Raw genomic sequence first — 23,859 nt, forward strand, 5'->3', positions numbered from 1 at the left:
AAAACCCAAAAGATTCCTCCCCAAAACTGCTAGAACTCATACAGGAATTCAGTAAAGTTGCAGGATATAAAAATCAATGCACAGAAATCAGTTGCATTTCTATACACAAACAATGAGACAGAAGAAAGAGAAATTAAGGAGTCAATCCCATTTATAGTTGCACCCAAAGCCATAAGATACCTAGGAATAAATCTAACCAAAGAGGCAAAGGATCTGTACTCAGAAAACTGTAGAATACTCATGAAAGAAATTGAGGAAGACACAAAGAAATGGAAAAATGTTCCATGCTCATTGATTGGAAGAACAAATACTGTGAAACTGTCTATGCTACCTAGAGCAATCTACACATTTAATGCAATGCCTATCAAAATACCATCAACCTTCTTCAAAGAAATGGAACAAATAATCCTAAAATTTGTATGGAACCAGAAAAGACCTCGAATAGCCAGAGGTATGTTGAAAAAGAAAAGCAAAGCCGGTGGCATCACAATTCCGGACTTCCAGCTCTATTACAAAGCTGTCATCATCAAGACTGTATGGTACTGGCACAAAAACAGACACATAGATCAATGGAGCAGAATAGGGAGCCCAGAAATGGACCCTCAACTCTATGGTCAACTAATCTTCGACAAAGCAGGAAAGAATGCCCACTGGAAAAAAGACAGTCTCTTCAACAAATGGTGTTGGGAAAATTGGACAGCTACATGCAGAAGAATGAAACTGGAACATTTCCTTACACCACATACAAAAATAGACTCAAAATGGATGAAAGACCTGAATGTGAGACAGTAATCCATCAATATCCTTGAGGAGAACCCAGGCAGCAACCTCTTTGACCTCAACCACAGCAACTTCCTCCTAGAAACATTGCCAGGGCAAGGGAAGCAAGGGCAAAATTGAACTTTGGGACTTCATCAAGATAAAAAGCTTCTGCACAGCAAAGGAAACAGTCAACAAAACCAAAAGACAACCGACTGAATGGGAATAGATATTTGCAAATGACATATCAGATAAAGGGCTTCTATCCAAAATCTATAAAGAACTCATCAAACTCAACACCTAAAGAACAAATAATCCAATCAAGAAATGGGCAGAAGACATGAATGGATATTTTTCCAAAGAAGACATACAAATGGCCAACAGACACATGAAAAAGTGCTCAACATCGCTCGGCATGAGGGAAATCCAAATCAAAACCTCAATGAGATACCACCTCACACCAGTCAGAATGGCTAAAATTAACAAGTCAGGAAATGACAGATATTGGCGGGGATGCGGAGAAAGGGGAACCCTCCTACACTGCTGGTGGGAATGCAAGCTGGTGCAGCCACTCTGGAAAACAGTATGGAGGTTCCTCAAAAAGTTGAAAATAGAGCTACCCTAGGACCCAGAAATTGCACTACTGGGTATTTACCCCAAAGATACAAATATAGTGATCTGAATGGGCACCTGCACCCCAATATTTATAGCAGCAATGTCTACAATAGCCAAACTATGGAAAAAGCCTAGATGTCCATCAGCAGATGAATGGGTAAAGAAGATGTGGTATATATATACAATGGAATATTATGCTGCAGTCATCAAAAAATGAAATATTGCCATTTGCAACAACATGGATGGAACTAGAGGGTATTATGCTAAGTGAAATACATCAATCAGAGAAAGACAATTATCATATGATCTCACTGATAGGAGGAATTTGAGGAACAAGACAGAGGATCATAGTGGAAGTGAGGGAAAAATTAAATAGGATGAAACCAGAGAGGGAGACAAACGATAAGAGACTCTTACTCTCAGGAAACAAACTGAGGGTTGCTGGAGTGGAGGGGGGTGGGAGGAATAGGGTGGTTGGGTGATGGACATTGGGGAGGGTATGTGCTATGGTGAGTTCTGTGAATTGTTTAAGACTGATGAATCACAGACCTGTACCCCTGAAACAAATAATACATTATATGTTAATTTAAAAAAGTAAAAAAACAAAAAAAAAATCAGAAGTTATGGTAAGCAATCTGTTAAATGGCCCAATGACCTTGCATCCTGATATTTATACCCTGTCCTCAAGTGGCTTAGTAACCCATTGAACTTAGTAACTCCCTTTTAACAAATTGAATATAGCAAAAATGATGGTATACCACCTCAGAAATTAGATTATACAAAAAGTTGACTTCCACCCTAGGCTCTCTCTTTCTCTTACTCTCTCCCTTGTTTGGATTGCTCGCTCTGAGGGAAGCCAGTTGCCATATTGTGAGAACACTCAGGCAGCATATGAAGAGGGCCACATAGCAGGAAACTGAAGTCTCCTTCTAACAGCCATGTGAATGAGCTTGGAGGCAGATCCTTCAGCCCTGGTTGAGACTTGGATGAGGGCAACCCTGGTCAAAAGCTTAACTGCAACCTCATGAGAGCCCCTGAGCCAGAACCACCCAGGTAAGCTGCTTTCAGATTCCTGACTCTCAGAAACGGTGAGACAGTAAATGTTTGTTGTCTTAATTTGCTAAATTTTAGGGTAATTTTTTATGCAGCAATAGATAACTAATATAGAGAGGGTAAGTTTTGCTATTGTACAGTTTTTAAGGAGGCAGGGTAATGAAATGGTAATTTGGCGGACAGATCACAGTACTGGAGAAAACAAGCCATAAAAGGCTGAGTCAGCACTGATGAGAAAGGCTTGTCCATTCACTATTGGGATATATTGTGTAAGTCAATTATTCTAAATAAAAAAAAATTTAGCCACTAAGTTTTCAGAGCTCGAAAAGACGTCAGGAAAAAAAAAAAAACAAAGGAACATCCATCAATTCAGGCTGCATTATATCTGATTATGAAAGCTTACTGAGGACTTCCAAAAAAGGAAAAAAAAGCAATTAACAACAAAACCTAATTGCCTTATTCTGTATGATTAAAGTAGATGTGTGAGGGGCTCCTGGGTGGCTCAGTAGGTTAAGCATCTGCTTTTGGCTCAGGTCATGATCCCAGGGTCCTGGGATTCTGGGATTGAGCCCCACCCCAAGCCCCATGTTGGGCTTCCTGCTCAGCGGGGAGTCTGCTTCTCCCTTTCCTTCTGCCCCTCCCTCTGTTCCTCTCCCTCTCTCTCTCTCTAATAAATAAATAAATAAAATCTTTTTAAAAAGTAGGTGTGTGAGAGTGACTATGTGTGTGTGTTTTTATTGGTATCTTCAAATACATTTGGGGGGGGATAAATGAGTTATGATGCAATAGTTACACAAGGTTGTATAATTCAAAGAGTTTGGAAAATTCTATAGAATGTACTCACATGAAACTTATTCAAGAATACAGCAAAGCAGGAGATAGAATGTGCCAGCCAGCATCAAGACCTGGAGATTTGTAGGCACATCTATACAGAGTCCTTTCTTAATCACACAGAATGCACTTCATTTTCTGCGTTATGAACCATCAAGATATATTCAAAGAAGTGTGGGTTTGGGAGAGTTCAGGCAAAAGATTCCAGTAGAGTCTTTTATATCCCACTGGTCATATAGCCAAGCTGAGCAATGTTACTAGTTAAACAAGTGTAAGCCATCAATCGTGTAAGCCACCAATAAACACATTCTAAATTACTAGTTAGTCCATCATCTTTATCATAGCCGACAGTCAGTACCAGACTTCCAGACACCCCTGGAGATGTCCCAGTCATGCTGTAAGATAACTCTATTTTACACTATGACTAATAAACACAAAATAATTATTTTACATATAATATAGCATGTGTACTTGCACAGTTATAATATTAAATATAATAAGTGATATGATAAAATAATATATCTATATATACTGTATTATTATAAATGGATATAAACATATGCGTATGTATGTATATGTGTGCATATGTCATTTATGCATACATATATATAGATATAAATTCATAATGGGCAAAAAAGATAATATTTACCATGTAAGAAATCTGGTTTTTGACAAAGACAAAACACATGACAAATATAAACAATAAGCAAATATAAATAACTAAGTATAAGCTGATAACAATACAATCAAAGTTATAAAGTTTTAAAATTCTGTAGTTAGGTTCATGATATTCTAAGCCTGCTTGGTGGAATTTCTGTACTAATATCTTTTAAAGAGGATAGCGCATTGCTTTCTTTGTCATGTGAGTGAGTGAGTGATTTTGTTTGTCTGAATGTACTCCAGGCTCTTTTCAGAATTTTTTTTTCTTGCAGTCTCTTGACTTTCTCTTCTATTTTGGATCAGTCACTTTATAGAGCTAGTAGGGATCTGCCATCTTGTCATTTTATCCATTACATTCCTGAGTTAGATTCACGATCAGTTTTCCATCTCTTACTAGGTCTGTTTTTTCCTCGTTTGTCTTTGCAAGTTATTTCTCAAAAAGAATCTGTGCAACTTAGATACTCTGGGTTCTTATGCAGACAAAAAAACTTTTTATTTTACCACACATTTTGGATGAATGTAATATTCTAAGTTCAAATTAATTTGCTCACTGAATGTGAAGCCATTGCTTGGTTGCTTTCCAGAATCCACTGTTGCTGGTCAGTCAGTCTCAGGCAAGATGGAACCTTAATCTCTTTGATGACCTCTGTTTGTGCATATTCTGGATTGAGAGGTTTGCTGCTCTCTTTCTTCTATCTGCATGTTTCCAGATACTTTCTATCTTCTGGGTTCAGTTTTTTCCTGATGAGGCCACACCCATGAATTTGTTACTATGGGTTTATTCCCTTTTGTGTCCTTTTACTGTTACTTTAAAGGGATGTTAAACAAAGGTGGGATAGATATATCTTGTCAGTCTGCCTTCTTGTTAACTTTTTAAATAGATAAAAAACAGGGGGGAAAAACACATTTTAAGCCTCTGGTCTCAAAATTATTTGATTATAATTGTGAAGATAGGATAAATATATATTTTTAATATTTTATTTATTTGAGAGAGAGAGAGAGCGAGCACAAGCAGGGGGAGGGGCAGAGAGAGAGGCAGACTCCCTGCTGAGCAGGGAGCCCGATGAGATGCAGGCTTCCACCCCGGGACTCCAGGACTGTGACTTCAGCGGAAGGCAGATGCTTAACTGACTGAGCTACCCAGGTGCCCAAGCATAAATATATTAATAAACACAAATAATAAACAATTCCCATATAGAAGTACACTTGGTAGAAAGAAAAATTAAGTAGGAGAGATGGCAAGAGAAGTATAATATTTTAACTTACTGCTTCTTTCCTCAATTTTTATTATTAATTTTTTTATCAATACTCTTAATTCCTCTTTCTGGTTACATAGGAATTTTGAGGCAAGTGGTAAAAGAATGCACATAGCCTTTCTTAGATCACTGTAACCTACAATCAACATAGACTTTAGAATATCTGGAACCTTAAAGAAATACTGCCAGCAGTGTTTATAACAAATGATACCTTTAAAAACCCCTACATCAGCAGAGAAATTTTATAATATAAATTGTTCACTTAACTTTAACTGCTATAGATTTTGGCAGACAGTAAAAGTAAATGGTGGGTGATCACCAGAATATATTACATTTTCCAAGGTACCACTGGGTTACTAATACATTTCAGAAGAAACTTGTTCCAAGGTCCTTAGCCTGCTATGTGGGATTGTTAAACAGTAATACTTTCTTTTGTAATTGACGAAAGAGGAAGTTGCAATTACCATTAGCTTGAAAATTTAACTTGGGAAATGAAAATATATGTCCGCAGAAATCAGCATGGGCACATGGTGAGAAAGAATTTCCAGTTGCCTAAAATGTCTTTATTTTTTCTTGAACTATCTCTATCCTCACTGAGTTGGTTAATGGAAAACTGACCAATGTTTATTCCACTTGATCTGCTCCTGGTCTTGTTCTCCCAACTGTGGCTGTCATTGAAAATACCCTTTCTTCCTTCAGTCAAATCATCTCTTCTTCCTCCATTGAAAATCCTGAGATACAGAATATGTTTATAGTTTTTCCCAAGTTTATAGTTTGTACCAAGAGGTGAAATAATCTTTAACTCACCCAATTATGATAAACAACTTGTTGACTTCACTGAAGAAAATACATCTATTAACAAAGCTTGTAGATAGCCCTGTTATTTGAAGATGTGGGCCTGATCATTTGTTTCTGTCTTTACAATGATAGGATTTTTCAGCATTTGCTTTTATAGCCACAAAGCTTAATAATATAAATGCAATACTGTCTTCTTCTGCCAACAGCTATAGGCGCTATTTACCTTAGAAATGCTTAAATCTTCACTCACTACACATACTCTCATCTGGGAAATGTGGCAGTGTCCTCCTGTCCATTGTGGTATGCCCACACAACCAGGACTACATTTAAAGAATCCCAGGAAAAACATGATATGAAAGACAGTTGGGAAAGAGAGGCTGGAGATGAAATGGCTAAAACTATTGCCAATTAAGCTCTACTATGTGCACCAATTATTTAACACCAGAGGAAATGCAATCTGATTTGTACATTCACATGGTTACTGCTCACTTCAAAGCCAGAAAAAAGAAAATCTGAGAGACCTACCACCTCAGTTTATTTTCTAGTCTCAGTGAACTTGAATCTCAAATTTAGTTTTACAGATGAGTATGTAAAATTTTACCAGCTCACATCAATAAATATATAACCAGACTTTCCAGACTACATATTAAGATCTCTAAAAAAGTAAAATTAACTATCATTACCACCCAGGGCTATTAATACATGAAATAGATATTTGTAACAACTAAAGGGAGTTATTTCATTAGTTTCATAAATCTGACTTTCAAGATGGAGTAGAAGGAAGGAGACTCCTGCCAGATATTTGTCTACATTTTAAAAAAACATATACTATGTTAGAGCTCTCAAAACATTTTACAGTAATTCTCCTATAAAGAGACTTAATTGTCTGATTAGCCAGTAGATAATAGCCTAGCCCAGAGCTTCCTGTGTTGTGACAAGGGTGTGCTTGAGCGGGTTATTGATGTGTTAAGGTATTCATCCCTGTAGCTCTCAGGATTGCTGGGAGGGACCTAACACTGCTTCGGACTCCAGAGCCTCTGATTCTCTCTGGCCTTAAATAGCCACTACTCTTTCCCAGGGGCTATGTACACACTATGATTTTAGAAGACACTGGTTTATGCTGTTACAAAAAATTTTTAGTACTTAGTAGATCTTAAAATAAATGAAGTCAAACTCCCTGTCCTTTGGATTTAAAACAAAATCATATATTTTGATACAGTTTCACTCTACCTGTGAACAATAATAGGATACAATCCCATTACTGTTTTCTTGTCATTGTTATTAAAGAACAAAGGAAGAAATCATTGAAGGACAAATGTTTTTATCACTTTTTCCCCAGACTTCACAGATTCCTATACGTCTACCTTTGGCACTCTCTTGGCAGCAGAATCACATTCACATCAGATATTCTGCTAAGGCACATCCACCCTGGAACATACTTAGATTTGAAGTGCTACCATAATACCTCATTTAATACATCTATCAGGAATAAAGCATGCTTTTATACTTGTCTTTAAGTTTCACAGACCATCAAAAAGATTGGGTTTGGCAACAGGATGCTGAAAGGCAGTGCTCCTAACTGGGTGATTACAGCAGCATTTCTGTTGTCCTGACATAGATGATGACCAATGTAAGTTGGTAAAGTCAGTCCTCAATTTCCCTTCTTTGGGTCCTTTTACTCCCTTGTTGATGTTCCTCCTCTCCTGCTCTTTGACATGCCCACATCCCTTTGCTCACAGACTCCAAAGCCTGTTCTTGTGCCAGGGAGTCTGCCTGTATGAGGGTCTCAGCGTGAGGCCAAGCACTATCTCCACAGAAGCTCAAAGCCAGGACTTGCCAACCCCCGTCCCCATACCGACAGTCAGGGTGTGGGCACATGATTTACACTCTCTTGGGATATGATGCCTCTGCTAGGGAAGTTGAATTCACGGCAAGTGAGACAAAAGCAGGAGTTTGTTTAAGTTTTTATTCCATTGAAGGAAATATCTGGAATGTGGTGACAAATGAATGTACCACCTGTAGGGTCCAGTGTTATAACATTAGGATGCCAATAATGGCATTAAATGTTCAGAGAGGGCTGGAAGGGCACCTCACATGACTACTCTTCGGGATGACTAGCTGAATTCTAATATGTGGCATCCCTTGTAGTCTATCTTCCTGTGTTTGTGTGTTTGTCTGTTTTTCTACTTGAGTTAGCCATAGATTCCACTGTTTGGAATCCAGAGCTAAAACTGGAACTTCATGCCTAATCCTTTATATATGAGTTATTGTTGTATTTATCCCTACCACGTAAAGGCCCATAAAATAAATCTGAATTAATCTTTTTACTGAAAGTATGTGCAAATAAGATGAGAAAGAAAGAGGTGATCTATTTCTCTTTCTAGATAATATCTTCCTTGGCTGGAGAACATGCATCAAAGCCTGGTCATAGGAGTTTTAGACTTAAAGAAGGTACGAGACCCTAGAACCTCTTTGCACTGGTGCACATCCACTCAGCAGGTCCATATTCTCCACTTCTTTTTCCAATGTTTCCTTCCTTTTAGGCCTTTCCTACTCATACCTCACTTAGCATCAGCCTCAAAGTTACATAGTTTACATAGTCCAGACATAGGAATATTTTAGGCCCTCTTTATGATTTTCTGAAATCCATTTTTAAGCACTCTATATTATTTCCTCTTTTGACAATAAAATTTCTGCCATGTCAGAATGTATTCTTTTATTAATGTATTCTTTTATTAATAAAGTTATTATCAACTGTGTTTTTTTAGGTTATTCCATGCACTTATCTCAGGATCTAACCTTACCAAAAAGGTCAAAAAACCTTTGCATCCCCAGGATATACAGATTTCAGTTTTTATAGCACTTCTCTTTTCCTGACAGGCTTATATTTCCAATTAATTAAAATGGCAAGATAAAGAAGTATCCTCAGCCCACTAACTAGATATGGATCCTATTCAAATCCAATTATCTTTAGGCAGAAAACAGGTTTTCCACTCAGAAGTTCTAGTAGCTGCTTTCTTTAACTCACAATGCTGGCCCAGGATACCCAAATCCTGCAGCCACAGAAGTACTCTGAAGCCATGGGATCTTCCTCTTCTATAAAGAGGCTGGGGTGTCATTTAACTTCTGATTTTGGCATCACCAACATGGATACACTTGTTTATCCAGGTTAGCCAAATGATCGGCAGATAGAAGTTTCCTGTTAATGCTCTCTGACTGTGTTAAAGGGTGTCAGATTAGAGCTGAGGCCAAAAGTAAGAAAGTACTAACTGGAGGTCCTGTCTCAAACTGTTACCAGGGGAAGGAAGTTCACCAGCAGCGGTTTCTGAATTTGAAGGCATGGTTGCTACCCCTTACAGGGAGTTGCTAGAACCATTAGTGAAATTAGGTTCAGTGGGATCTTACACCAGATGCCATTCAAAGATAGTTCCTATAAGTAATAGAATACATAAAAGTCACGATCTCTTGTTCAAAAGCTTGCTAAGGATCTTTTAAACATCTGACCCCAAGTTTTCTGTAAGTAGCTAATATCTCACTCTGGACAGTAATTAATCACTTCCCTGACCTTTTCTCCCCCCCAGCCTTTGACATAGTCCACTATTTTTGAGTTTTGTTTTTTGCTTTTCCTGAACTGGGATGATAACTTGTTCTCTTGCTTAACCGTATTACAATGTATCACAGTACAATATTGTAGTGAATTTTAAGTTTTAAGCTGGTAAAAGTACTTGGGCACCTCCACTATGGGTAAAATGCTACTGGGAAATATAAAAATAATAAAGTATGGTGTCTGCCTTTAAGGATGTTATAATCTAGTTGGGGAAACTTGTATGTAAATGACTGACTGTGATACAAGGAAAAGTGAAATAAGCATTAACTAAAAAACAAGCTCATCCATGGTAACACAGACAATAGAGCAATTATTTCTACCTGAAGAGGAATCAGAAGCTCCTATGCAAAGGTGGTGGCATTTGAGAAAGTGTTGGAAAATAACTATAATTTTAGAGGGGCAGTAGAGAAGAAAAGACTTTTCACTGCTGGAATAGAATTAGTACAGGCATATAGACACAATGCAAGTGTTGTTTTGCTGTTTTGTTTTGTTTTAATCTAGCACACGCAAGACATAATGGTAGGTCTGGAAGAGATGCAAAGAGAAACAAATAAACGCAAGACATACAAGTTTCCTTTCCTTTTATAACTTACATTCTATTTGAAGGAAAAATCATTTCCATGTAAGTATTTCTGAAGAGTTCATCAACAGCATATAGTTGTCTGGAATGATTCAACTGAGTAGCAAGTCCTTTAAAATCTACAGTACATGAAGTCAGAAAGAATTCACTATTGCCAGAGGGAGTAAAGAAAGGTTCCTAGAAGACATGGGATGTAAGCTATTTCTTGAAAGATGGATAAAATGTGAAAATAAAATGTGAAACTACCAACTTAGATGAGTAGAAAGTGCCTTTGGCTCACAATAGGAACACACACACACACACACACACACACAGGAATGCATGTTTAGGTGAACTCAAATGCCTACAAAGTTCAGATAGATAAATTAAGTGAGTGAAGCAGTCTAGGTATATAATGAAAGGGAGTGTAGGAGAGTATGGCCCAGGCTCAAAGAAAAGGAAAACATCACTAAGCTCCAGGCAAACTCTGCCCTAGTATTGCCAGACTTTCCCATTTATCAGGATATGCCAATAATCTGTGGTAAATATATGTGTGTATGTGTGTGTGTGTGTGTGTGTATGTATAACATTAGAAACTAATTCTTAAAACAAAATTATGTTGGTCAAAACTCTACTGGACACATAAAAATTCTTTTGTGTCACTTTGAGTCATATCTAGTATATGGACCATGAATTTTCAACCTCTGCTGGATTGTGGAGTGTAAAAACTACAAAAATTAAAACCTTTGTATTTTATCCTATAATTATTTAAGGTTATAGACCAGAGATGCAACATAAGAAAAGTAAGTAAACGTGTTTTAATCTGGCTACAAAATGTAGGATATTTTTATGTGAAAAATATTAAATGAAAGGGACTTGATAGGAGTTGCTGCTATTAAAATTTTTTAAATAATTTTTAGATAAAATTCATTTTAAAAGTCTATTATTTAAATTGGTCACAAGAAAAATTTACAAGAAAATTTTGGAAATATTTGTTGGCTCGAGATTATTTTCAACTATCTCATGTGTCTTTAAAAAGAAAAATTGCAACCATATGACTCTTCTCCATTCTATCAGGGGGACGATTCTGGGTCCAAGTTTTCCAGTTTGGGCCTGATGAAGTACTTGATAAATGACATTTTACTTGCCTTTACTACAAGTTGCTGGCAGTGGATGCCACCAGGATGTCTCGGTGAGGTTCATATATGTGCCTGCTCTGTTTGGTCTATGAGACTGGCTGACACTGAAACCAGGAGGAGTTTGGTGGTTTGCAACAGATGCTTTGGGGCCTGCTAATTTCTGAATTTGGTAAGAGTCCATAAATCAGATACAAAAAATACTGTTATCAGTCTCCTCTTTGTTTAGGTTTCTCCCCAGCCTAGTATGAAAGAACTGAAGTTGGTGTTAAGAATATAACTTCTAAGCCTTCACATTAAAATTGAGAAAGTTTGCTACTTAACAGAAAAAAAAGCTAATATAGTTCCTCTCCTCTCTCAGGAATTCCTGACAGATGAAGAAGCTTCGTAATAGGGAAAAACTGGGCAGAATAAAGAATATCACATGGAGATTACAAAATCATGCCTCTGTTGAGTGAAATGCAGCATTCCAGATGTTGCCTACATTTCACTTAAAACCAACTGCTAAGGTTTATGAACAATGCAAATTCCTAAAATGTAACAGGGCAGCTCTGCTTCCTAATGCTGAGAAAACACTCAGAAGATCATCAAATCTTGAAAATGTGCTAATGAGCCACAAAGTCTGATTAAAATCAAAGGTGCAGTGTTCCAAAAACACTCTGTGATTTAGATAAGCATGGCTTAGGTTTCTTTAAGGCAAATTTTGCAGTGTTAAGGAAGTCTCAGTAATAAAAACAATTCACAATAGTTCCTTATTAAGTTATTTTCAGGAAGCAGGGTCAAGACCTGAGAACTGTATAAGAGCAAAGAAAAATAGGCCACATAGATAGACCATTCACTTGATAAAATGTGAACTATTAAGGCTTCATGACACAAAACATAACATTTCCAATTACTTAATTTGATGATTATTTATAAATAATAAGTCCAAGTTATGAGCAGATCTGAACAAAGATGAACGTCTTCTGTTATTTAATAATGGAGGATAGAATAGTTGAAAGTATTTTTCATAGACAATATCTCTACGGGAGGGAAAATGCTCACGTATTTCAACTTTGGTTAAGATGAAACTGATCTAATTAGCACTTTCATCTAATTTATTGCTCAGAATTCCCTTTAGTGAGATATGCTTTTGATAAATTTCAAGAAAAACTGGAGAAAAGTTTGGAATTAGACATATAATAGAAAAATGAGAATCCTTCCCCAAAGATAAACCAAAAAATTATCTGAAAAACTAAAATGACAAAATTGGAAAATCATAAATTATAGTTACATTAATAATGAGACTTACAGAACAACCCAGAATCATTCTGTATTTATTATATTGGGGCATAGGACATAATTTACCTGGAGAATTTTAATTAAAGTTACATACAACTAATTAGAGGAAAAAGGACTTCTCTATCTTCTGCATGAATGGATTTTGTAGCCATATTGGTTATTTATTGTGTAAGGTCATTATAAATCATAAAGCTATTGACAAACTTGTAATTAAATGTGTAAATAACTTTGCTTAATTTTTATTTTCTTATTTCAGATTCTAAGAATTGATTGTGAACAGGGTTCCCACAACACACTTTACATCCTGGACAGTTTAGAATTTCATTTCCACCACTTTACTCATAGGAGATATAAACTCTATGCTATGGAAACTAAAGCTGTAAACTTGGTAGACATTGTGACCACAATAATGTGTTCACAATACACTGCTAATATGGTTAAAAAACTGAGACAGTGGCAAGATACATGTAAAATCCTGGTAGACTAGACCTATTCAGTTCCCTGCAGGAAATTTTTATTTGGCTAAAAATAGAACCCCTGATGCATTCTTCTTTTACTTACAATTCCATTCTCAGAAAGTAGAAAAAAAAAATCAGATAACTCTGTACTTGATTTGACCAATAAGGAAAGACCAGTCAAATTTAGTTTGTAGAAGAGACGCAGAACTCCCATAACACAATCATCTCCGTTAAGTAAATACATTGCCATACCTCATTATGTGGTATGTGTGGTATGTGCCACATGAGATCTACCATGTACCTTATTTGTAACATCAGTGGCCTTTGAGTTGTAGAAATATGACATCAAGAGTTGCAGATGCACTTCCTCCATCTTTCCTTAGCCTATCTTCAATGTTTCACTATTTTAGAAATATTTTTAAAGAGATCATGAGAAAACTATATGCCAAGATTCATCAATGATTTTCTATATCAAGATGTTAGGAAAATAGCAACATTAATCATTAATTCTCTACAAACCTTGCTCAGCTTACCTTGCAGTATACCTCTTCAGGACTAGTCCCTAGTGAAGGTTTATTTGACTGTTGATATGTTTCTCTTAGTCATTTAGTTTTAAGTAGCAGCCCTCTCCTGTCCCCTCAAAATCACCCATCCTCATTCCTTCTACCACTTTCACTAAAGAATGTGCATATTGTCCAAATTTGATATGCCCTATCCATAACCTAAGGAACAATTCTCTAGATAGAATCGATGACTTAAGTATGGAATTTCTAATATTTTAGTAATAATGGGTGTACCATCACCCTAGTATTAAGAGGTAATTACTAAAAAAACTTCATCCTGGGGATTTCACAGAGCACAAAGGGTTTTCACAGGAAAAGGTTCTGCCATGATGACTTCTAAAAATAATTGATTGCCTTCCTTCAAATTATATCCATTTTGTTCTAAATCCATTGAATTCAAATGCTTCTGTAAGTTTCATAGAGAAATGTCAATAGCGTTAAAGATAAGAATGCATTTTAACGAGCGATTCAAAATAAGCATTTACTGGCTGATTTAGAAACTATTAACCCGGGTGCTGCAACCAAAACAATGATTCCATATTTCTTAAGTAATCAAAGAAGATTATGTAAAAGAACAAAATGCTCTTTTGCAAACAGACCGTGGAAGAAGGCACAGAGCATTTCTCTGGAAATGCAGGTTAAGTTTGCTGTTTAAGAAATGTAAACAAAAACCTGGGGGTACCAATGATACAGCTAAAAGAGAATTTGGAAACGATTACATACTTATCACATCTGGCCTAATTATATACCTAACACTTAACGGCGTTAATAAACATTCATAAATGGCTAAGGCCTGTGGGTAATTTATATAATGCATATATTTATAAAAGACTTGTTTTTCCCAATGAAAATATTTACTTCTAGAAATAAATTTCAAATCATATAACCACAAGATTCAAGGACCTATCAGATGGGAGAGCAGCTCCATTTCAAAACAAGCAACACAGGTAGCGATCTGCTTGCCATGTGTATGAATATTTGGTAGCTACATGGAATCAAGTATCAGGAACAGTGCAGCTGTTACTGGGGACTGAGACTTACCTGTACTTGTAAGGAAGTTAACATTTCTCATCACACCTTCAGTGTAAGCTCCTGGCTCATAACTGTCCATTTCACCTGTGACAATGTGAGCAACTCTTGCTGCCCGTCCTCTGATAGCACCTGCAGCACGGTCTACATTATCAGCATCCTGGTCTCTCAATGCTATGATACACTTGTTGACGTCTTCTAGGATATGGCTCTCTGAAAGTAAACAGATCAAATTAGTGTAGCATATTACAATTCATGCTTCTTCTGACTTCAGATGTGGTACTCATTGAGAAAAAAGGACACACTGACAAAGAAACAAGATGATTTTGCTTATATCTCTTCAATAGAAAAAATTGTAAACACAGAATTTTATGTGTTTATCTACATTTTTATAGATTACATGTTATTTTAAATTTTCTTTTTTTTTTTTTTTTTATTTAAAGATTTTTATTTATTTATTTGAGAGAGAGAGAATGAGAGACAGAGAGCATGAGAAGGAGGAGGGTCAGAGGGAGAAGCAGACTCCCTGCCGAGCAGGGAGCCCGATGCGGGACTCGATCCCGGGACTCCAGGATCATGACCTGAGCTGAAGGCAGTCGCTTAACCAACTGAGCCACCCAGGCGCCCCTTACATGTTATTTTAGATTTTAGTTCCAACTGACTTGTTTTTAGATTTGAGTGACATATAGGTGCAAATTGAGGAACATTTTTAGATTAAAATAAAAATAAAACATAATGATGGAATACTTAATTCTGATTAAAAGCCACACTATGCAGATTATAAAACACTTAAAAAATATCACCTATCCCAAATATATAGAAAAATAAAACTATGGCATTCCAATTCAACTAATGTTCATTGGTGTGTAATAGAACTTAAGTTATAGTGGAGGCTTCCCCACACCAACAAGCAATTCTCTGGACACCAAATGAGTGTTCTGTGATTCAGTTCCAACACTACCTACCCAGAGATAGCATCAGATCCCACAAGTTAAGGGTTCAGTCCTATAAGACTGCCCTCCACCCCACTTCAGAGCCAGTTGCAGGCCCAGGTTATTACCTGTACTTCTGACCCCCTGGCTATAAATCAGCTCCCACAACTTCCTCTTTGGGTTTGATTAATACACTAGAGTGGCTCACAGAACTCAGAGAAACATTTTACTTACTAGATTTAACTTTTATAACTCAGAACAGCCAGATGAAAGAGATGCATAGAGCAAACTACGTGGGAAGCTGTGAGGAGCTTCCACGCCATCTCCAGTTGCACCATTTTCCACACATCTCCAAATAGTCCCAACCTGGCAGCTCTCTAAACCCTGTCCTTTTGGGGTTTTAGGGAGGCTTCATTACATAGTCATGATTTATTAAATCACTGGCCTTCAGCAATTGATTCAACCTCCAATCCCTCTTCCTCCCTGGATGCCAGAGGATGGGACTGTAAGTTCCAAAGTTCCAACCTTCTAATCACATGGTTGATTATCTTGGCAATCAGCCCCCAAGGGGGTGAGGGGATGGATGATACAAATGTCACTTCATGGGGGGGGGCAGAGCAAGATGGCAGAGGAGTAGAAGACCTGGATTTCGTCTGGTCTCGGAAATTCAGCTGGATAGGGATCAAACCATTCTGAACACCTACGAACTCAACAGATCGAAGAAAAGAATAGCAACAACCCTCTGAACAGAAAAACGACCACTTTCTGGAAGGTAGGACGTGCGGAGAAGTGAATCCCAAGCAATATTCTGGAGGATAGACGGCAGGGGAGGGGCCTCTGTCGGCCGCTTCTGGCAAGTGATAGAGCCATGGAGCACAAAATCGGAACTTTTAGAAGTCGGCTCCACTGAGGGACGTCGCTCCAGTGGCTAAGCGGGGGGTGGAACCCTCATGGGCAGTGTGGTTGGAGGACCTCTGGGGTCACAGGAAGACCAGGGGTACCTGAGTGCAGCAGAGCTCCCAGGTATCGGAGCAGGAAAGCCAGCTGCAGAGATGGAGCCGAGGGGCGGGCCCTCAGCTCCGGGTTGCCATAAATTGTGATCTGCAGCACAGTTGGGCCACTGCTCCTCCAGCAGGGACCCAACAAGTGGCAGATCCGGGGAGGCTCCCCTTCTTCCCCTGGGGAGAGTGGCTCGGGAGCACACCACAGGGATCTGCTGGGTTTGGAGACTCCACACCGAGTCAGGTGCCAGAGATAGAAACGCTCGGTCACAGGCCAGGTGAGCACAGAGTGCGGCCAGAGACCGGGGAGACAGGAGTGATGGACTGCTTTTCTCTGGGGCTCACTGAGGAGCAGGGCCCCGAGTTCTTGGCTCCTGTGGGGCGGAGATTGGGAGGCCGCCATTTTCACTCTCGGCCTCGAAAGCTGCACGGAAAGCTTGCAGGGAACAAAAGCTCCTGAGAGCAAACCCAAGCAGATTATTTACCCCAGACCAGGCAAGGGTGGGGCAATTCCACCGCCAGCAAAGACATTTGGGAACCACGGCAACAGGCCCCTCCCCCAGAAGATCAGCAAGAACAGCCAGACAAGACCAGGTTTACTAATCAACGAGAACGGCAGAATGCCAGCGCTAGGGGAATACTGCACATAGAATCCATGGCTTTTTTACCGTGATTCTTTAGTCTTTCAAAGTTAATGTTTTTTAACTGTCTTTTTTTTTTAATTTTTTTATTTCCCTTTTTCAACCAACATCTTATCAATCCCTTTAAAAATTTTTTATTTTTCATTTTTAGAGTCATATTCCATCCCTTCATAGTAGTTACCCTTATTTTTGGCATATATATATATATATAAGTTTTTCTCTTTAAAATTTTGAGATACAGTTTCTTCTAACAGATCAAAATATACCCTAAATCTCTAGTGTATGGCTTTGTTCTAGTCTCCTGCCTGATCACATTCTCTCCCTTTTTTCTCTCTTTTATTTAAATCCTCTTCTTTCTTTTTTCAAACAACTTCTTATCTTATCAATTCCTTTTATTAAATCTTTTATAATTTTCATCTTTACAGTCATATTCCATTCCTTCATTGTATCAACCCTTATTTTTGTACATATATAAGTTTTTCTTTCTTTAAACATTTGGGAGGCACTTTCTTCTAACAAACCAAAATACACCCAAAATCTAGTGTGCGGCACTGATCTATGCACCAGCCTGATCATATTTGATCATTGTCTGCTTTTTTTGTTTTGTTCTGTTTTTGTTTGTTTTTATCTTTATCTTTTTTTTTTTCTTTCTTTTTCTTTTTTCTTTCTTTCCCTTTCTTTCCCCCTGGCTTTAGGTCTTTTCTGATTTGTTTAGAGTATATTTTCTGGGGACGTTGTTACCCTGTTAGCATTTTGCTCTCTCATTCATCTATTCTCCTCTGGACAAAATGACAAGATGGAAAAAATCACCTCAACAAAAAGAAAAAGAGGCAGTACCGACTGCCAGGGACCTACTCAATACGGACATTAGTACGATGTTGGAACTAGAGTTCAGAATGATGATTTTAAAGATACTAGCTGGGCTTGAAAAAACATGGGAGTTATTAGAGAAACCCTTTCTAGAGAAATAAAAGAACTAAAATCTAACCAAGTCAAAATCAAAAAGGCTATTAATGAGGTGCAAGCAAAAATGGGGGCGCTAACTGCTAGGATAAATGAGGCAGAAGAGGGAATCAGTGATATAGAAGACCAAATGATGGAAAATAAAGAAGCTGAGAAAAAGAGAGAGAAACAACTACTGGATCACGAGGGCAGAATTCGAGAGATAAGCGATTCCATAAGATGAGACAACATTAAAATAATTGAGATCCCAGAAGAAGAAGAAAGAGAGAGAGGGGCAGAAGGTATATTGGAACAAATTAGAGAGACAACTTCCCTAATTTGGGGAAGGAAACAGGCATCAAAATCCAGGAGGCACAGAGAACCCCTTTCAAAATCAGTAAAAATAGGTCAACACTCTGACATCTAATAGTAAAACTTATGAGTCTCAGAGACAAAGAGAAAATCCTGAAAGCAGCTCGGGAGGAGATGTAACCTACAATGGTAGAAATATTAGATTGGCAACAGACCTACCCACAGAGACCTCGCAGGCCAGAAAGGAATGGTATGATATATTCAGAGCACTAAATGAGAAAAATATGCAGCCAAGAATACTATATCCAGCTAGGCTGTCATTGAAAATAGAAGGAGAGATAAAAAGCTTCCAAGACAAACAAAAACTAAAGGAATTTGCAAACACAAAACCAGACCTACAAGAAATATTGAAAGAGGTCCTCTAAGCAAAGAGAGAGCCTAAAAGCAACAGAGACCAGAAAGGAACACAGACAATATACAGTGAGAGTCACCTTACAGGCAATACAATGGCACTAAATTCATATCTTTCAATAGTTACCCTGAATGTAAATGGGCTAAATGCCCCAATCAAAAGACACAGGCTAACAGATTGGATTAAAAAACAACACCCATCAATATGCTGTCTGCAAGAGACTCATTTTAGACCCAAAGACACATCCAGATTGAAAGTAAAGGGGTGGAAAACAATTTACCATGCTAATGGACACCAAAAGAAAGCTGGGGTGGCAATCCTTATATCAGGCAAATTAGATTTTAAACCAAAGACTGTAATAAGAGATGAGGAAGGACACTATATCCTACTTAAAGGGTCTATCCAACAAGAAGATCTAACAATTGTAAATATCTATGCCCCTAACATGGAACCAGCCAATTCTATAAGGCAATTAATAACAAAAGTGAAGAAACACATTGACAACAATACAATAATAGTGGGGGACTTTAACACCCCCCTTACTGAAATGGACAGATCATCTAAGCAGAAGATCAACAAGGAAATAAAGACTTTAAATGACACACTGGACCAAATGGACTTCACAGACATATTCAGAACATTCCATTCCAAAGCAACGGAATACACATTCTTCTCTAGTGCCCATGGAACATTCTCCAGAATAGATCACATCCTAGGTCACAAATCAGGTCTCAACTGGTACCAAAAGTTTGGGATCATTCCCTGTATATTTTTGGACCCCAATGCTTTGAAACTAGAACTCAATCATAAGAGGAAAGTTGGAAAGAACTCAAATACATGGAGGCTAAAGAGCATCCTACTAAAGAATGAATGGGTCAACCAGGAAATTAAAGAAGAATTAAAAAAAATTCATGGAAACCAATGAAAATGAAAACACAACTGTTCAAAATCTTTGGGATGCGGCCAAGGCAGTCCTAAGAGGAAAGTATATAGCAATACAAGCCTTTCTCAAGAAACAAGAAAGGTCTCAAATACACAACCTAACCCTACACCTAAAGGAGCTAGAGAAAAAACAGCAAATAAAGCCTAAACCCAGCAGGAGAAGAGAAATAGTAAAGATCAGAGCAGAAATCAATGAAATAAAAACCAAAAGAACAGTAGAACAGATCAACGAAACTAGGAGCTGGCTCTTTGAAAGAATTAACAAGATTGATAAACCCCTGGCCAGACTTATCCAAAAGAAAAGAGAAATGACCCAAATCAACAAAATCATGAATGAAAGAGGAGAGATCACAACCAATACCAAAGAAATACAAACAATTATAAGAACATATTATGAGCAACTCTATTGGACAGCTACATACAGAAGAATGAAACTGGAACATTTCCTTACACCACACACAAAAATAGACTCAAAATGGTGGAAAGACCTCAGTGTGAGACAGGAGTCCATCAACATCCTAAAGGAGAACACAGGCAGCAACCTCTTAGACCTCAGCCAGAGCAACTTCCTCCTAGAAACATCCCCAAAAGCAAGGGAAGCAAAGGCAAAAATGAACTTGGGACTTCATCAAGATGAAAAGCTTTTGCACAGCAAAAAAAACAGTCAACAAAACCAAAAGACAACAGACAGAATGGGAATAGATATTTGCAAATGACATATCAGATAAAGGGCTTCTATCCAAAATCTATAAAGAACTTATCAAACTCAACACCCAAAGAACAAATGATCCAATCAAGAAATGGGCAGAAGACATGAACAGACATTTTCCCAAAGAAGACATCCAAATGGCCAACAGACATATGAAAAAGTGCTCAACATCGCTCGGCATGAGGGAAATCCAAATCAAAACCTCAATGAGATACCACCTCACACCAGTCAGAATGGCTAAAATTAACAAGTCAGGAAACGACAGATGTTGGTGAGGATGCGGAGGAAGGGGAACCCTCCTACACTGTTGGTGGGAATGCAAGCTGGTGCAGCCCACTCTGGAAGACAGTATGGAGGTTCCTCAAAAAGTTGAAAATAGAGCTACCATATGATCCAGCAATTGCACTAATGAGTTTTTACCCCCAAAGATACAAATGTAGGGATCCTAAGGTGTATATGCACCCTGATGTTTATAGCAGCAATGTCCACGATAGCCAAACTATGGAGAGAGCCAAGATGTCCATCGACAGATGAATGGATAAAGAAGAGGTGGTATATATACACAATGGAATATTATGCAGTCATCAAAAGGAAGGAGATCTTGCCATTTGCAACGATTTGGATGGAACTGGAGGGTGTTATGCTGAGTGAAGTAAGTCAATCAGAGAAAGACATGTATCATATGACCTCACTGATATGAGGAATTTTTAATCTCAGGAAACAAACTGAGGGTTGCTGGAGTTGGGGGGGGGGTGGGGGGAATGGGGTGGCTGGGTGATAGACATTGGGGAGGGTGTGTGCTTTGGTGAGCGCTGTGAATTGTGCAAGACTGTTGAATCACAGATCTGTAAATAATGCAATATATGTTAAGAAAAAGAAAAAGAAGACGATAGCAGGAGGGGAAGAATGAAAGGGGGGAAATCGGAGGGGGAGACGAACCATGAGAGAGGATGGACTCTGAAAAACAAACTGAGGGTTCTAGAGGGGAGGGGGTGGGAGGATGGGTTAGCCTGGTGATGGGTATTGAGGAGGGCACGTTCTGCATCAAGCACTGGGTGTTGTGCACAAACAATGAATCATGGAACACTACATCAAAAACTAATGATGTAATGTATGGTGATTAACATAACAATAAATTTTTTTTTAAAAAATGTTGGGATGACTTGGATAGATGGACAGATGGATACCTACACAGTATTGCAACTTGTCAATTCAATACTATTAGATTGCTTACAGTCTATTGGTGTTCCATACCTCTCTTAGGATTTTCCATCTACAAGTCTTTTATAATAATAAATCCACATCTTATATTTGAGCAGCCTAATGCTTTCAACCCTCGAGTATTACTTTGCATTTATGTGTACTGAATTTATTTTATTTCTGGCCACCCCTTCAACTTATCTATACCATTTTTACTCTAAACTTGTCTCTCCTCCTTAACAAGCTTGGAATGGTCTATAAATGTAATCAGTTCCCTATTACCTACTTCTTTGATTAAAGTACTGAACACTGACTACAAAAGAATAATTGTTTTCTAGGTGATTTTAAATGAAATTATCAGGATTTTTATTTACATTTCCTTGGTTACTGATAATGGAACATATTTTTATATGATTATTGGCTATACATATTTTCTTTTATGTATAATACTTGTCCATGTGTCTTACCCATTTTTCTATTCTATTGTTACTGATTTGTATGGGTTCTTTACACATTCTGTAAATTAATTCTTGGCCAGTTATGTGAATTGCAAATATTTCCAAGTTTGTAAATTGTCTTTTTACTTTAAGGTGTCTTGATAAATAAAAGTTCTTAATTTTAATATAGTTAAAAAAAAAACCACAAATGTCACTTCATTAGCATAACAAAACTTTTATCATTCTCATCATTTGGAAAATTCCAAAAGTTATGAGTTCTGTACCAGAAATGGGACAAACACCAAATATATATTTCTTACTATAGATCACAGTATTACATCTGCCAATCTCCTTTGGTCTGCTTGATCAACTCCTACTATTATTTCAGAACACTAGTCAAATGTTCCTTCCTGAGGAAATTCATGCTGACCTAGAGCAAGACAAATTTGGTTCCATGTTGTTTGGGATTCCCATTAAATGGCTTGTATGTTTTCATTACAGCTTCTTCCCATATTTTAAGGATGTACTAATCAAACTCTCTCTCTAGTAGACTGTGAAATATATAAGAGTGTAAGAATTTTACTTTATGGCTTGAGGTATCATATCTAGTCCCTAGTACAATATATGGCACCTGTTAAACCAACAAGAATGTTTGTTGAATGAATGAGGTCCTCTGGTAACACACCTCGGACCAGTAAATTATTTTGTCTAAATCCTAAATCATGGGTTATGAACATAGGTAGACACATATCTGTGCACCTAAATTTAATCAATTTAACCCATCTCAAGGACAATCAGGTCATTTGCATGAAAAGGATTAAACAGTAAAAACCTTCATTATAAATTCACTAGAGTTTTAACCTAATTTGTAGCATTCAGTTATGAATGTGCCATTAAGGCCTATAATAAATCCAAGCACAGTCCCATCTCAATAGAAAGTGCACATAGGGGCGCCTGGGTGGCTCAGTCGTTAAGCGTCTGCCTTCTGCTCAGGTCATGATCTCAGGATCCTGGGATTGAGCCCCACATTGGGTTCCCAGCTCAGTGGGAAGCCTGCTTCTCCCTCTCCCACTCCCCCTGCTTGTGTTCCCTCTCTCGCTATATCTCTCTCTGCCAAATAAATAAATAAAATCTTAAAAAAAAAGTGCATGTATATCATCACCATCATATTTCCCCTAGAACTGAAAGTACAAGTTTCAATGTGGAAGGTATAAAATCATCAGTTTTTTTTTTGTAAGTCCACAGATGTGCACTTTAACGACACAGTAAGAAGCTGTTATTGTTCAAATATATTAGCAAGTTTTTTTAAAACTAATACACACACACATATAGTAAGTGTTTAATCTGTATTCACTAAAGGTGGTTAATTTGAGATTACAGAGCTGTTTTGTCTCAGTCCTATAAAAGTGAAAAAATATTTAGGGAAAAACAGTGTTTATTCTTGAAAGTATAATTACCTAATAATCTGTAATTTCTGCTTAATTAAATCATAGCTGCCACAAACTATTTTTTTTCCTAGTAAATTTTGCACAGGAAATAATATATATACAAAGAATATTCACTAAGAATGAATTGAATGTTCACCTCTTCTGTAGAATAATGATATACACGGTCACCAATTTATTTTATTATTTAAAGCAGAGATTAAAAATATAGTAAGGGTTTTTCTGATTCTTTATTGCTGGTCTTATTAAAGTTTGTATGGTTATTGCTTTAGATTGAGCCA

General features: G+C 37.6%; 1 protein-coding gene across 1 annotated transcript in view; it reads right to left on the minus strand.

Annotated features, from left to right (window-relative positions):
- Positions 1 to 23,859, minus strand: part of CTNNA3 (catenin alpha 3) — a 1,723,003-nt gene that overhangs the window by 441,007 nt on the left and 1,258,137 nt on the right. Inside the window, exon 12 of the mRNA XM_021700133.1 lies at positions 14,618 to 14,818. Coding sequence (XP_021555808.1) covers positions 14,618 to 14,818 — 201 coding nt within the window. The remainder of the gene's footprint in view (positions 1 to 14,617; positions 14,819 to 23,859) is intronic.

The sequence above is a fragment of the Neomonachus schauinslandi genome, chromosome 6, assembly GCF_002201575.2.
Source record: "Neomonachus schauinslandi chromosome 6, ASM220157v2, whole genome shotgun sequence".
In the NCBI taxonomy this organism is placed as follows: domain Eukaryota; kingdom Metazoa; phylum Chordata; class Mammalia; order Carnivora; family Phocidae; genus Neomonachus; species Neomonachus schauinslandi.